Source organism: Muscardinus avellanarius (assembly GCF_963383645.1).
Source record: "Muscardinus avellanarius genome assembly, chromosome: 1".
NCBI classification, from domain to species: domain Eukaryota; kingdom Metazoa; phylum Chordata; class Mammalia; order Rodentia; family Gliridae; genus Muscardinus; species Muscardinus avellanarius.
In genome coordinates, this window is record NC_137786.1 from 180026457 (window position 1) to 180039715 (window position 13259).

The 13259-nt window shown below is 37.1% G+C and overlaps 2 protein-coding genes across 2 annotated transcripts; both read left to right on the forward strand.

Moving 5' to 3' along the window:
- Positions 1 to 3856: 3856 nt before the first annotated feature.
- LOC308267635 (olfactory receptor OR51C1-like) lies at positions 3857 to 4801 on the forward strand (the record flags this gene model as incomplete). Its single annotated transcript, XM_080702477.1, has 1 exon — positions 3857 to 4801. The coding sequence occupies one exon, from the start codon at positions 3857 to 3859 to the stop codon at positions 4799 to 4801; it is 945 nt and encodes a 314-aa protein (XP_080558603.1).
- Positions 4802 to 8731: 3930 nt separating this feature from the next.
- LOC308258909 (olfactory receptor OR51C1-like) lies at positions 8732 to 9682 on the forward strand (the record flags this gene model as incomplete). Its single annotated transcript, XM_080689529.1, has 1 exon — positions 8732 to 9682. One exon carries the CDS (start codon positions 8732 to 8734, stop codon positions 9680 to 9682), a length of 951 nt encoding a protein of 316 aa, XP_080545655.1.
- Between the last annotated feature and the right edge of the window lie 3577 nt (positions 9683 to 13259).

Here is a 13259-nt window from a genome sequence, read left to right on the forward strand (position 1 = left end):
CATAAATAATACTGTGATGAGCATAGGAATAGAGATAACTCTTCAACATAATTATCCCATTTATTCTGAATAAGTAGGATTATTGGATTGCAGGCAGGTATAGTTTGTTTGTTTGTTTATTTATTTATTTATTTATTTATTTATTTTTGCAGGTCTGGGGATGAAACCCAGGGGCATTCGACCTCCGAGCTCTGCCCTTTTTTTATTCTTTATTTTGAGGCAGGGTCTCACTGAGTTGCAGAGGGCCTCACTAAGTGGCTGAGGCTGTCTGCGAACCGTGATCTTCTAGTCTCAGCCTCCCAAATGCTGGGATTATAAGCATGCTCCACCACGCCTGGCATAGTTTTATTTTTGAAAGAAACTTTCTTATTTTTTTCCCATAATAGCTGCACCATTTGACATTCCCATCAAGGGTGTACAAGAGTTCTGATTTCTTCACATCCTTGCCAACATTTGTCTTTTTTATATATTAGCCATCCTCCTTCGTGTGAGGGGATATCCTCTTGTGATTTTGATTTTGCATCTCTATGATTATTGATTTTGAACATCTTCTCATATATTTATTGGCTACTTACAGGATTTCTTTGAATAAATAGTAATTCATGTAATTTTACTATTTTTAAATTGGACTATCTTTTCTGAATAGATTGAAAGGTTTCTTTATGTGTTGTCAATATTAATTGCAAATGAGATTTTCTTTTTTTTGGTGGTGCTGAGGGTTGAACATAAGGGGCATTATACCTCAGAGCTACACTCCCAGACCTATTTTATTTCTTATTTAGAAACAGGGTCTCACTAGGTTGCTGAGAGCCTCACTAAATTGCTGAGACTGGCTTTTGAACCTGTGATCCCTCTGTCTCCACCTCCCAAGTACTGGGATTATAGGCATGCACTGCCACACCCCTCACAAATGGGATTTTAAAATTTACTTACTATAATACAACGAACATTAATTTATAGCCTGCTTCTTCATAGTCATTATGGCAATATGTGAAGACATATTATCAGTTTCACTAACATATGTGGGAGGCAGGAGGTGGGAGCAGGGTGGGATGTGGTGGGAAATACTCCAAGAGCTGTGCACATGTGTGTTTTGTCACAGTGAACCTCACTTGGATGAATAATCGCAATGTACTAATAAAATAATTTGAAAACTTAATCATATTTAATTTCAATTCAAGCTTAAATTCCATTTATGTCTAAATGTATTTTTGCTGCTTTCATATTAACCATAAGTTTCTGGTAGAAATGTCATTGTTTTCTAGACCAACTCGATAAAGTATAAATAGTTCACATGTAAACTAACAAAAATGATCAAATAAAATAGAGTATGATTTTTAAGGTCTTTACTCATTCTCCACTTTATCTAGAGAATATTGTTTTTATTACCAGGTCCAAATTTAAGCAAAGTTCTCATCTCAAGGGTGAATAAAGATTAGTAAGAAAAATAGTTTCTTCCCTCCTGAAAATATGATAATATGTTTACATGAATATTTGTTTCTAATTTGAGGGGGCTATATATAAGAATGACAGCATATACCTTAATATTAAGTGCCTAGGTTCTATCACTTTTCAGAAGCAAATAATTCATTTAAAAGATGCTGTGGGGTGTGTGTGTGTGTGTGTGTGTGTGTGTGTGTGTGTATGTTAGTAGGGATTGAACCCAGTGGTATTTTACCTTTGAGCCATAGCCTTAACCCTATTTTTATTTTTTTATTTTAAAACAGGCTTTGTTTAAGTTGCTGAGGGTCTTGCTAAGTTGCTGTGGCTGGGCTCAGATCTGCAATCCTCCTGTTTTAGTCTCCCAAGTATTGGGATAATATATGCATGTACCATCACACTTGGCTGAGAAATATACTATTGATGTATCTATCTCTTCAGAAAAATTTTCTAGTCAAGTCTCAATTCCTGCTTGTTTATTCAGGGTTTGTTGAGGTATGAAGGTTACCAAGTTAACTTACATGTGATTTTTATTTTCCTCTCAGAGTCACAGACAGACCTCCTATAGCACCAGGACTAATTCAAATTCTTGTCCATCATATACATTGTCACTTTGTAAGTATTTAAATATTTGAGTAAATACATGAATTAACAACTAGAAGGCAAACCCATATTCATATATGTTAAATATATGTATATATAATATTAATACATATTAAAAATCAGCATTTTTTCTCCAGATAAAAACATGATGTTAAAAACTTAGGACAAGAACAAATATAGAGGAGTTTCTTCATTCCTGCACATTATTAATCATGGTGACTGTACACTCATATCTAAACAGAGGAAGGAGACCCCCCATCAATCCATTATCCATACACTTTAAAAAATTAAAAATAAAAATATTCTTCAAATAATTCTACTCCAATTATAAATCTTGAGTTTCCAATGAATTACTTTGTTTTTGTTTTAAGCCTTCTTTCTTCTTTCTTTCTTTCTTTCTTTCTTTCTTTCTTTCTTTCTTTCTTTCTTTCTTTCTTTCTTTCTTTCTTTCTTTTTGTGGTACCTAGGGGCTTTTCTACCTCCAGGCTATACTCTCAGACCTATTTTGAAACAGAGTCTCACTAAGTTGCAGAGGGCCTCACTAATTAGCTGAGGCTGGCCACAAACCTGTGATTCTCCTGTCTCAGCCCCCCAAGTACAGGAATTACAAGCATGAGCCACAACACCCAGGTATATTTTATTTTATCCTTCTTTTTTTTTACCAACTTATATACATAGATAGGGAAAAATTGAAAATTGAAATTTTTTTTTGGTGTTATTGGGGGTGAAACCCAGGGGCTTTTCTACCTCTGGGCTATACTCCCAGACTTATAATTTTATACTTTATTTGGAAACAGGGTCTCACTAAGTTGCTGAGAGCTTTATTAATTAGCTGAGGCTGGCTTCGAACCTATGTGATCCTCCTGTCTCAGCCACCCAAGTATTAGTATTACAAGCATGTGACACCATGTCCTGCTTAAGTCATCTTTCTACATGGATAATTTTCCTTAAACATAATCAAATTCTCAATCACACCCTGTATAAACAATCCTTTGCCCTCTATCAGCCAGTGTGATCTATTTGCATATAATTAATTGTTCTTTACTTGCATTTAGTTGTTTTCAACCACTGGTGTATATTTATTCAGTCAGGAATACTATCCTAGAAAATCTTTAATGTTAGATCATTTTTCTATTGGGTATACTAGGATTTACACGTTATTATTATTTTTTCGGTACTGGGGATGGAACCCAGGGACATTCTACTTCTGAGCTATACCCCCAGTCCTATTTTTTATTCTTTATTTTGAAACAGGGTCTCACTGAGTTGCAAAGGGCCTAAGTAGTAGCTGAGGCTGTCCCAGAACCGCAATATGATCCTCCTGTCTCAGCCTCCCAAATGCTGGAATTACAAGCATGTGCCACCACGCTTGGTTTAGGATTTACACATTATAACAGATCTCAGGAGTTCTGACTCAGAAAATGAAAAGTAAAGAAAAGCAGACAAAAATGCCATCTGTGTTGGCTTATGCTTACCTAGAAATATCCTGTCTGCCCACATCCATAGGAACAGAACTGGAAAATACTTTCCACTATCTAATTGAATCTCCTTATATGTATGTACGTATGTATGTATGTATATGTAAATATACTGAGGTCTAGACAGAAAATAATGGCACTGTTTCTAAAGTGCAAATATCTTCAGTTTTGCTCTCTCTTTCCTAGTTCACACAGGATCAATTCCAAATCTAAGAAAAACATTTCCAGTAAAGAACATGACATGGTTCACCAGTACCCTGCCTTGTTAGGTATGTAGAAGAGAGTTGAAAACATTTTTCTTCCCTATAATCCTAGGGAATGGTCCTTCAGTCATCATGGCACCCTTCAACCAGAGCAGTTTCCACACTGAAGTCTTCTTCCTTACTGGCATCCCTGGCCTTGAAACTGCTCACATCTGGCTCTCCATCCCGTTCTGTTGTCTCTATGCCGTCGCCATCTCTGGGAACAGTATGATCCTCTTCGTCATCATCACCGAGTCTAGCCTCCACGAGCCTATGTATTATTTTCTCTCCATGCTCTCCTTCACTGACCTAGGTCTGTGTCTTTCTACCTTGGTCACCATGCTGGGTATTTTCTGGTTCAATGCTCGAGAAATCAGCTTTGATGGCTGCATCAGCCAAATGTTCTTTATCCATGGCTTCACGTTCATGGAGTCCTCAGTACTGCTGGCCATGTCCTTTGATCGCTTCATTGCTATCTGTAACCCGCTGAGATACGCCATGATCTTAACCAATTCACGCATCATCAAAGTGGGCTTTGTCATTGTTATCAGGGGGACCACGGCTCTAGTGCCTTTGCTCCTGCTCCTTAAGCGCCTGTCCTTCTGCCGCAGTCACATACTCCACCACTCCTATTGTTTCCACCCGGATGTGATGAAGCTGTCATGCACAGACACAAAGATCAACAGCGCATTTGGCCTGGCCATTGTCATCTGTACTGCTGGGTTCGATTTTGTGCTGATCCTCCTCTCTTATGTTCTTATCATCCACTCTGTGCTTAGCATCGCATCCACAGAGGAGCGGAAAAAGGCCTTTGGCACCTGTATCTCCCACATCAGCGCCGTTGTCATCTTCTACCTTCCCATGATCAGCTTGTCCCTGGTGCACAGATTTGGGAAGCACGCCCCTCCCATTGTGCACACTCTCATTGCCAATGTTTATCTGCTCATCCCTCCTGTAATGAATCCTATAATCTACAGTGTAAAGACCAAACAAATTCGCAAAGCTGTGCTGAAAATATTTCTTTCCAAGCCAACTTAGGAAAGTGTTTGAGGACCCCCATTTTTTAAAAGAAATCTTCCCTGATCCATGTCTGACTATTCAATAGTGTAAGCTACCATTATGCTTTGTAAAACCCTGTTGATACATGCTTCCTCTCCATTTTGTCGATGCTACAACTTACTATTAACAGTGTACTTTTGACTCCATCATGAATACTGCTCTTGCACAGTGTAGGGCTATGATTAAGACAGGCCTGTAAGTGTACACCAATAAAACAGGCTTTGGGGTCTAGACTTGGGGTCTAGTTCAATAAAAAAGTCTGTTTCAGAAATTACATCAGTTTGTTGGTAATGATTTTTGTTACCTAAACAGATTATTCATGGCTGAAGAATATAAATAAGCACATAAAAATAACAAACATGAATGAAAGAGTATTTTCCTACTTCTTGAGGTCACTTTGGTAAATACACTAATATTTTAATTATCTTGATTGGATTGGTACACACTGTATACATACATTGCGTTGTCTCATTGTATGTACCTCCTAGATATGTACAAATTTTAAATGCTAATAAAAATTTAAAAATAAGTTGAGACAGAAATGTTAACTACCCTGATTTGATCACTATATATTATAGATCTGTACTAAATTGTCACACTTTGCCCCACTAACATGTAAAATAATTATAACTGATAAAAATATAATATCCTTTTGTAATCACTGAGTTTTATATGTGTTTCTTCACTGGGTTGTGAGCCCTGGAGGAAGATTCTGTTCTATTTTCTCTATTACATATGTTAGGTAATTAAAGTACTTCTTGAAAGAATAAATATGACTCTTTTTGGTTGGGGTTGTAATAGAAGTGAAAAGGGGTCTAACACACTGAAAGAATCTACCCAAGTACAGTTGGTGGAAAATAAACTTGTCATCTGGATATGGAAGTAGTGTGGGGATGAGCTCATTTATATAAAAGGTGTTACCATTTTCAGGTTTTGAAAATTTAGTGAAATTTTACAATGAAATAGATGAAACCTATAGCACTAGTTCCTTCATGGAAACTTTACAATACTACCGTAGATGTGAAGGGCAAGAAGACATCAGGAAGGCTGAACCCCTTGGAAACTTCATTCTATGGGGACCTTAAACTTATCCTACTGCAATTTTATGATTAAGAGATTTCAGGCAGCCGGAGACACGACTCCAATATATGCTACCTATCCCTGAGTAGAACATCTCTCCATATTCTCAGGACTCTTCCTAGAATCTAGACACAGAAGAACACATCTCTATACACTGTAAGTGAAACAAGTATTCAGAGAAAATATTAGGCTTTATAAATCTTGTTTCCTTTAAGAATCTTGAAGGTTTTAGAACTACATAGAACTCTGGTTCTGATGCCTTGGGAAAGTTCTTTCCTGAAATCTATATTTTATGGGGCATCTCACTTGGTCGATGTCTTACTGCTTAACGTGCCCATGCAATTATATTTTCTGGTTAGTTCTACCACATTTCAAAACTGCCACCTAAGATCAACTGCCACTAGCATCACCATCAGACATACACATCATCTTCATCTCCATCAAACTTTTCCCATGTTTTAAGAACTAGTGAGCATATAAAATGTTTTATAAATGCTATCTCACTGAATCCTTGTATGACATTGGTGAGTGACCAATTTCACAGAGGTGGAATTTTATATAAAGTGCTCATCTGGAGAACTACATCTAGTTGTTAACAAAGAAGTTTTATTCAGGTTGCCTATCCTATAACCATATAACCATATCTAGCTCTGTAATCAGAGAAGGGAGACAAGGCAGCTTTCCACAGAATCTGCAACCTGTTTTTAATTGTGAGCAGGATGTAGTTAAAATATAATATTTGATGTAATTAAAATATAATATTTACCATAAATAAATGGGGAAACATAAAAATTATCTTCCATTAATGAGCCGAGTCTTCTAGTCTATTACACACACACACACACACACACACACACACACACACACACTACTCAGTTTGTTAGAATGAAGGCATGCAGAGTGAGATTCTTCCAATAGTCACCTATGTAATTACATAATTTCAGGCCTTGCAAAATGACTTAAACAGAAAAAATGCAACGTGTTGAGTTCTTGACATGTGTCTGGAATGCTTCATCATTTTAACTCTGGGATTGAATATATATCAAGAGGCATATATTTCATGCTTACACTGTTCAGGCAGGATACAGTATAAGGTGTTAGGAATACAATGATGAATAATCAATGACCCAACCCCAGTAGCTTAATTTGGTCAGAGAGACACATTGCCAAATGACTCATGATCACACAATAGAATACCATTATTCCAGAAGTAGAAATATAAAAGGATGTAACTCCACAGCAGGAAATTATTTCTTTTGAATGCACAACAGTCCCATTAATGTGTGTGTCCTGCTGCATTTTATGTGCTTGCTTCCACATTTTTTCTACACTATCTTGTATTTTCCTTGAGAGTCTTGCAGGGAGATGTACTATCTGATTTGGTTCTCTATCTTTATTCTTGCTCATGGGTTACACTCAGGAATGTTTGATAGTACATAAACTAAGATGAAAAATTTATTGAGAAGCTAGGTAATAAGGCTGTATAGAAAGAAGTGAAAGTCCTTTTTATGAATAAAGAAGTATGAAGACAGGATGAAAATATAATTGTGAAGAAGAAAGAAAATACCTAGTAAAAAAGAGACACTGCACAGTTATACTCAGAAAATACCCCTCTCTCTTTCTGTAAGCTATGAAATAGAAGGAGAAGTGGACAAGTGGAGAAGGGACGGGGACCAACACAGAAAAGGGAAGGTGAGAAAAGTTTGTATGGCTTTTAGCTTTAATTGTTCTCTTTAAAAGATAATAGCTAATGTCTGCTGAGCTTTCACCATAGTGCTGTATTCTGCTGAGCTTTTCACACATAAATAATTTAACCCTCACAACAATCTTTGGGGCATACATATTATTGTTAATATAGGAATAAAAATATTTAGTTACAAGAGATAAGACACACAGTGTTCTGTTATATGGTAACCCATCCAGCAAGTGTCAGAGTTTTAATGTAGAGATAAGGAATATTCAGTTAAAATGTAAAAATAATAAGGCATGTATAGTTCAGTAATTTGTCATGTGGTAACCCAAATGCTAAGTGCCAAGGTATTTGAATCAAGTGAAAGTTTCGACTATGTAACTGTAAGAAAATTGATTGGGATGCAGGATACAAAATCCATATTATAAAACTATTCAAAATAGCCTGGTGTGATGGTGCACTCAAGAGGCTGAGACAGGAAGATCACGATTCGTGGCCAGCCTTAGCTACTTAGTGAGGCCCTATAGGCCAGATGTAGCTTGGAGGTAGAATGCCTTGAGTTTCATCCCCAGTATTGCAAAAAAAAAAAAAGTAAAAGAAAAACTATTCATAATATTTATATTAGAGATTCTTTTTACTCAAGTAATAGTTTACAATTTTCTTAATTATTCTGTTTGCTATGCCATATGAAAATTACCAAGGTAGCAGTTCAAGGTTTGATACTGTATATAAGCAATAATAGAATTGTTAAATATACTATTTACTGTTTAACTAAAATTTCATACAACCCTTTGCACACATTTCCACCAATACTGCATATCTACAACTTCATTTTCAGAAGTAATGAGCTAAAATCTCAGCCTCACAACTTATCAGTCATGTTGACTTTAATAAGATGAGATGCATGTTTTGTTTGTCTTTGCATTTATTCAGTATTCTCATGTAATTGTTCATTTACTGTTCTCTGCTTTTTAATTTGGTGTGGTCTGGATTTTAAACCAAGTTTCAAGAGCTTCTTATATAACATAGATATGCCATTAAAAGTATTTACCTGGAAAATAATTGATTTCAGATTAAATGCTTAATAAGCAAGTGCAGTTTCTTACTGCAGGACACAGATTTTGCTGTTTGAGTTCATTATGTCAAGTTTCCAGAATCTCACATCCTCTTCCATCATTTTCCTGCTAACTGGTGTTCCCGGGCTGGAAGCCTTCCACGCCTGGATCTCCATCCCCTTCTGCTTTCTCTATGCAACAGCCCTCTCGGGGAACAGCCTGATTCTCTTCGTCATTATCACGCAGCCCAGCCTCCACGAACCCATGTATTACTTCCTATCCATGCTGTCCACCACTGACCTCGGGCTGTCCATCTCCACTGTGGTCACCATGCTGGGCATATTCTGGTTCAATGCCAGGGAGATCAGCTTCAATGCCTGCTTGTCACAGATGTTCTTTATTCAGCTCTTCGCTGTCATGGAATCTTCGGTGCTGCTGGCTATGGCTTTTGATCGGTTTGTGGCCATTTCTAATCCTCTTAGATATGCTTCCATCTTAACTGACCTTAAAATCGCACTGATTGGTGTGGCCGTCATGACCAGGGGAGCACTAATACAGACTCTTCTGGTGGTGCTTCTCAAAAGACTGTCCTTCTGCGGCAGCCACGAGCTCCGCCATTCCTACTGCTACCACCCTGATGTGATGAAGCTCTCCTGCACTGACACCGGGGTCAATAGTGCTGTGGGACTCACTGCCGTGGTATCCACTGTTGGGGTGGACTCCATCCTCATCCTCCTTTCCTATGTCTTGATCATTAGGACTGTCCTCAGCATTGCTTCCCCTGGCGAGAGGAAGAAAGCCTTAAGCACGTGTGTCTCCCATATTGGGGCTGTGGCTGTGTTCTACATTCCACTGATCAGTCTGTCCTTTGTGCACAGATTTGGGAAAGGAGCCCCACCCTATGTACATACTCTGATTGCCAATGCCTACCTGCTGATCCCTCCTGTCACGAACCCCATCATCTATAGTGTGAAGACCAAGCAGATCCGCAAGGCTATACTTAAAGTTCTCCATTCCAACATCATGAAGAACTAGACGGTTCTTTCAGTTGCTTTCTAATCATTGTCATTTTGAAGGAAATTTGGGGAGGGAAGTATGGTGGGGAGGACACAGTTCAAATTATGCTATGTACATATATGAAATGATCAAAGCCAATCTTAAAATTGTACATGTTATTAGTAACATGTACAGGGAAGTTGGGGAACTGAATTGGGGGATTGAGACAGGGTCGGGGGAAAACAAACCAAATGCTGTGTGCATATATGTTCCACTCTGAACCTCATTGTGGTGTAAAGTTACAACATATTAATAAAAATATATTTATAAAAAGAAAGAGTAGCCGGGCGTGGTGGCGCATGCTTGTAATCCCCGTGCTTGGGAGGCTGATGCAGGAGGATCGCTCAGGTTCGAAGCCAGCTCAGCTGGCTTAAGACACCCTGTTTCCAAATAAAAAACATATAAAAAATAGGTCTGGGAGTGTAGCCAGATGTAGAAGCCCATGGGTTCCATAAAAGAAAGAAAAAGAAAGAGAAAAATTCCATTCAGAGTTTAAATTTTTTAGCCTGACTTTTATGTTGAAATTTCTCAAAGATAACTTAAGTTTTACATAAGAAGATTGAACTGGATGTGTTCAAAATTAACAGTGTTTTCCTAAAATGGTCTCAGTGATAATATAATCATTTATTCCTTTATTATGAAGTATTTTATAAAACTAGATAATGAACAATCTTGCTTACTATTTCAATGTTAAATTATAGTTTTATTTCCCAATAGAAGAAATGCAAGTCTTTCCTATTTATTTAAATATCCCCTTACTGAAGGAGGGATGGGGAGTGAATGGGGTGGGAATTGGGTAGGTGTTAAATCAGTGATGTGTACATGTATGTCCACAAAAGTTTTTACCCCAATATGATGTATGAATACAATGCATCAATAAAAAAAGAAATATCCCCTTACTGGAGTAGTAGCATCACTTTTGTTCACAATTGGGAATAATGTTTACAAACAATTCCAAATTACTGAATATTGTCATCTAAATATCCCAAAGACAACTGGCCCACAGCCACTAGCTTGCTCCAAATTCTCTTTCTTTCTTTGCCTCTGGCCACCCTGACCTCCTTAGTAGTTATTATCACAGTCAATACATGTTAGTGACCTAACCACTTTTGGCCAAATATATTCATGCAGTATATTCATACTTTCTGTGAACTTTTCAGGTAAGATTTTAGAATAAGTCTTCTGTGGAAAATTTTAATTCAAATCCAATGTACATTCTTCAGTAGCACTAATGCCACGGTTACTAATGCCATGATTCTTGTTTTTGGCAAATATCATGTCAAAATTGACTTTCTTTGAAGTCTCAACATCAACAGAACCAAAATGTAGGAATATTTAAATCTGGTTGTTCTCTATGGCTAAGTAAAATTCCATTATGAATATATACCAAAGTTTTGTGATCCACTTAACCATTCATGGACAGCTAAATTGGTTCCATAATTTGGTTGTTGTAAATTGTGCTGCTATGAACCTGGATATGCAAGGATCTTTATAATATTCTTATTTTATTTTTTTGGGGGGGAACATTACCTGAGGCACTATTGTTGGGTCACATTCCCAAACTCTGTGTGTGTGTGTGTGTGTGTGTGTGTGTGTGTGTGTGTTACTGGGGATAAAATGAGAGCTTGCTGCCTTGATCATTCTGATGCTTGACAAGCTCAGAGGATGGAGCACCCTCAGTCAAGACCCACCCTCAGGAGAGGGGGCTCTTCCAAGCTGGAGCTCACACCTCAGTAGCACAGAGGAGGACTTCTCATGGAGTTGGCATTCAGATCTTTGGAAGGGATGGACTGAGCACCTTTCTCCTCTCTTCCCCTTTCCTCAAACATCTAAGGAAATGTAATTATTCAATTTATCCCCTTTAGCTGTTCAAGCTGAGTCTCAGATCCTACCTATTCATTCATTCATTCATTCATTCATTCATTCATTCATTCATTCAGGTGTTGGTATATAGGTTGCCAATTTGACTTATATGAAAATATTTTCTTTCTCGTATAGACTTTTCTTGTAGTATCAGGGCTAATTCTAACTTTTGTTCAGTTCATACACTGACACTTTGTAAGCATATATATTTTGAAAAGCAAGTAATGTAGACAGTAAGAAAAATCTAGGTTGCAGCCAGGCCTGGCAGAACAAGCCTGTAATCCCATTTCTCAGGAGGCTGAAACAAGAGGATCACAAGTTTGAGGCCAGCTTCAGCAATTTAATAAGACTCTGTTTCAATATAAAAAATAAGAAAATAAGGCTGGGGTGTAGCTTAGAGGTAGAATGCTTCTAGGTTCAATCCTCAGTACCTCCCAAAAAATGGTATAGTGTTTATAAATTTTTTAGCTTAATAGTTATGATTATTATTATTCCAAAAGATGATTCATGGCTAAGGAATATACATAAAATCAAACATGAATGAAAAAATAGTTTTGTACTTCTTGAAAGACGTTTTAGGATCACTTTGGTAAAGGCATTAATATTTTAATTATCCAAGTATAATGGTTCATCTTCTAAATATAAATCTGAAGGAGAAATTTACCCTAATTTGATCAGCACACATTGTATAAATGTATTAAATTAGAATACTGTAACTTACAAATATGTAAAATTTTTTAAAAATTTAAGGAAGTGGAAATATTAATTACTCTGATTTGATAATCACATATTGTAGACAGGTACTGAATTATCAACTGTAGCACATACGTATGTACAATTTCAATAATAATTAAAAAAATTTAACATGCCTGTTGTGACCACTGAGTTTTGCATGTGTTTTTTCACTGGGTTGTGAGTCCTGAGGTGGAAACTCTCTGTTCTATTTCCTCCATTCCATGTGCAAAACCCTGGACTGTGTTAAGTATTTAGAGTGATTCATGAATGAATGAATAGACCCTTTTTGCCTGTGATAGAGAACTAAAGAAGTTTCTAATAAAATTTTTTTGCAATACTGGGGATGGAACCCAGGGGCATTCTACCTCCAAGCTACACCCTAGCCCCATTTTTAATTTTTTATTTTGAAACAGGGTCTCACTAAGTTGCAGAGGGCCTCCTTAAGTAGCTGAGGCTGGCTGCAACCCTCTATCTTCCCGTCTCAGCTTCCCAAGTACTGGGATTATAAGCGTGCTCTACCACTTCTGGCTTTTAGAAGTTTCTAATAAATTTAAATAATCTACTCAAATATAGTTGGAGGAAGATGATTTCATCAGATTGAGTTTATCGTTTGTGGGTATGAGGGTGAGCTCATGGAGATAAGCAGGTTTGAGGAATTTTACAATTAGTTAAAATTTTTATCACAAAATAAATGTAATAGATGAATTTTATCCAAAATAGCGTTTAAAGGAACACTATTTGGTTCATAGAAACTATCAAAGTGCAGTAGGTATAGTAAAATAAAGGAGAATGAAGTAGAATGAACCCTGGGAAGCTTCATTCTCTTGGGGAGGACATAAAACTCTCCCAGGAGCTTTTTTTTTCTTTTTTTTTTTTGTGGTACTGGGGGGTAGAACCCAGGGTCTTTGTACTACTTGGTGACACCCCCAGCCCCATTTTATAATTTATTTGGAAACAG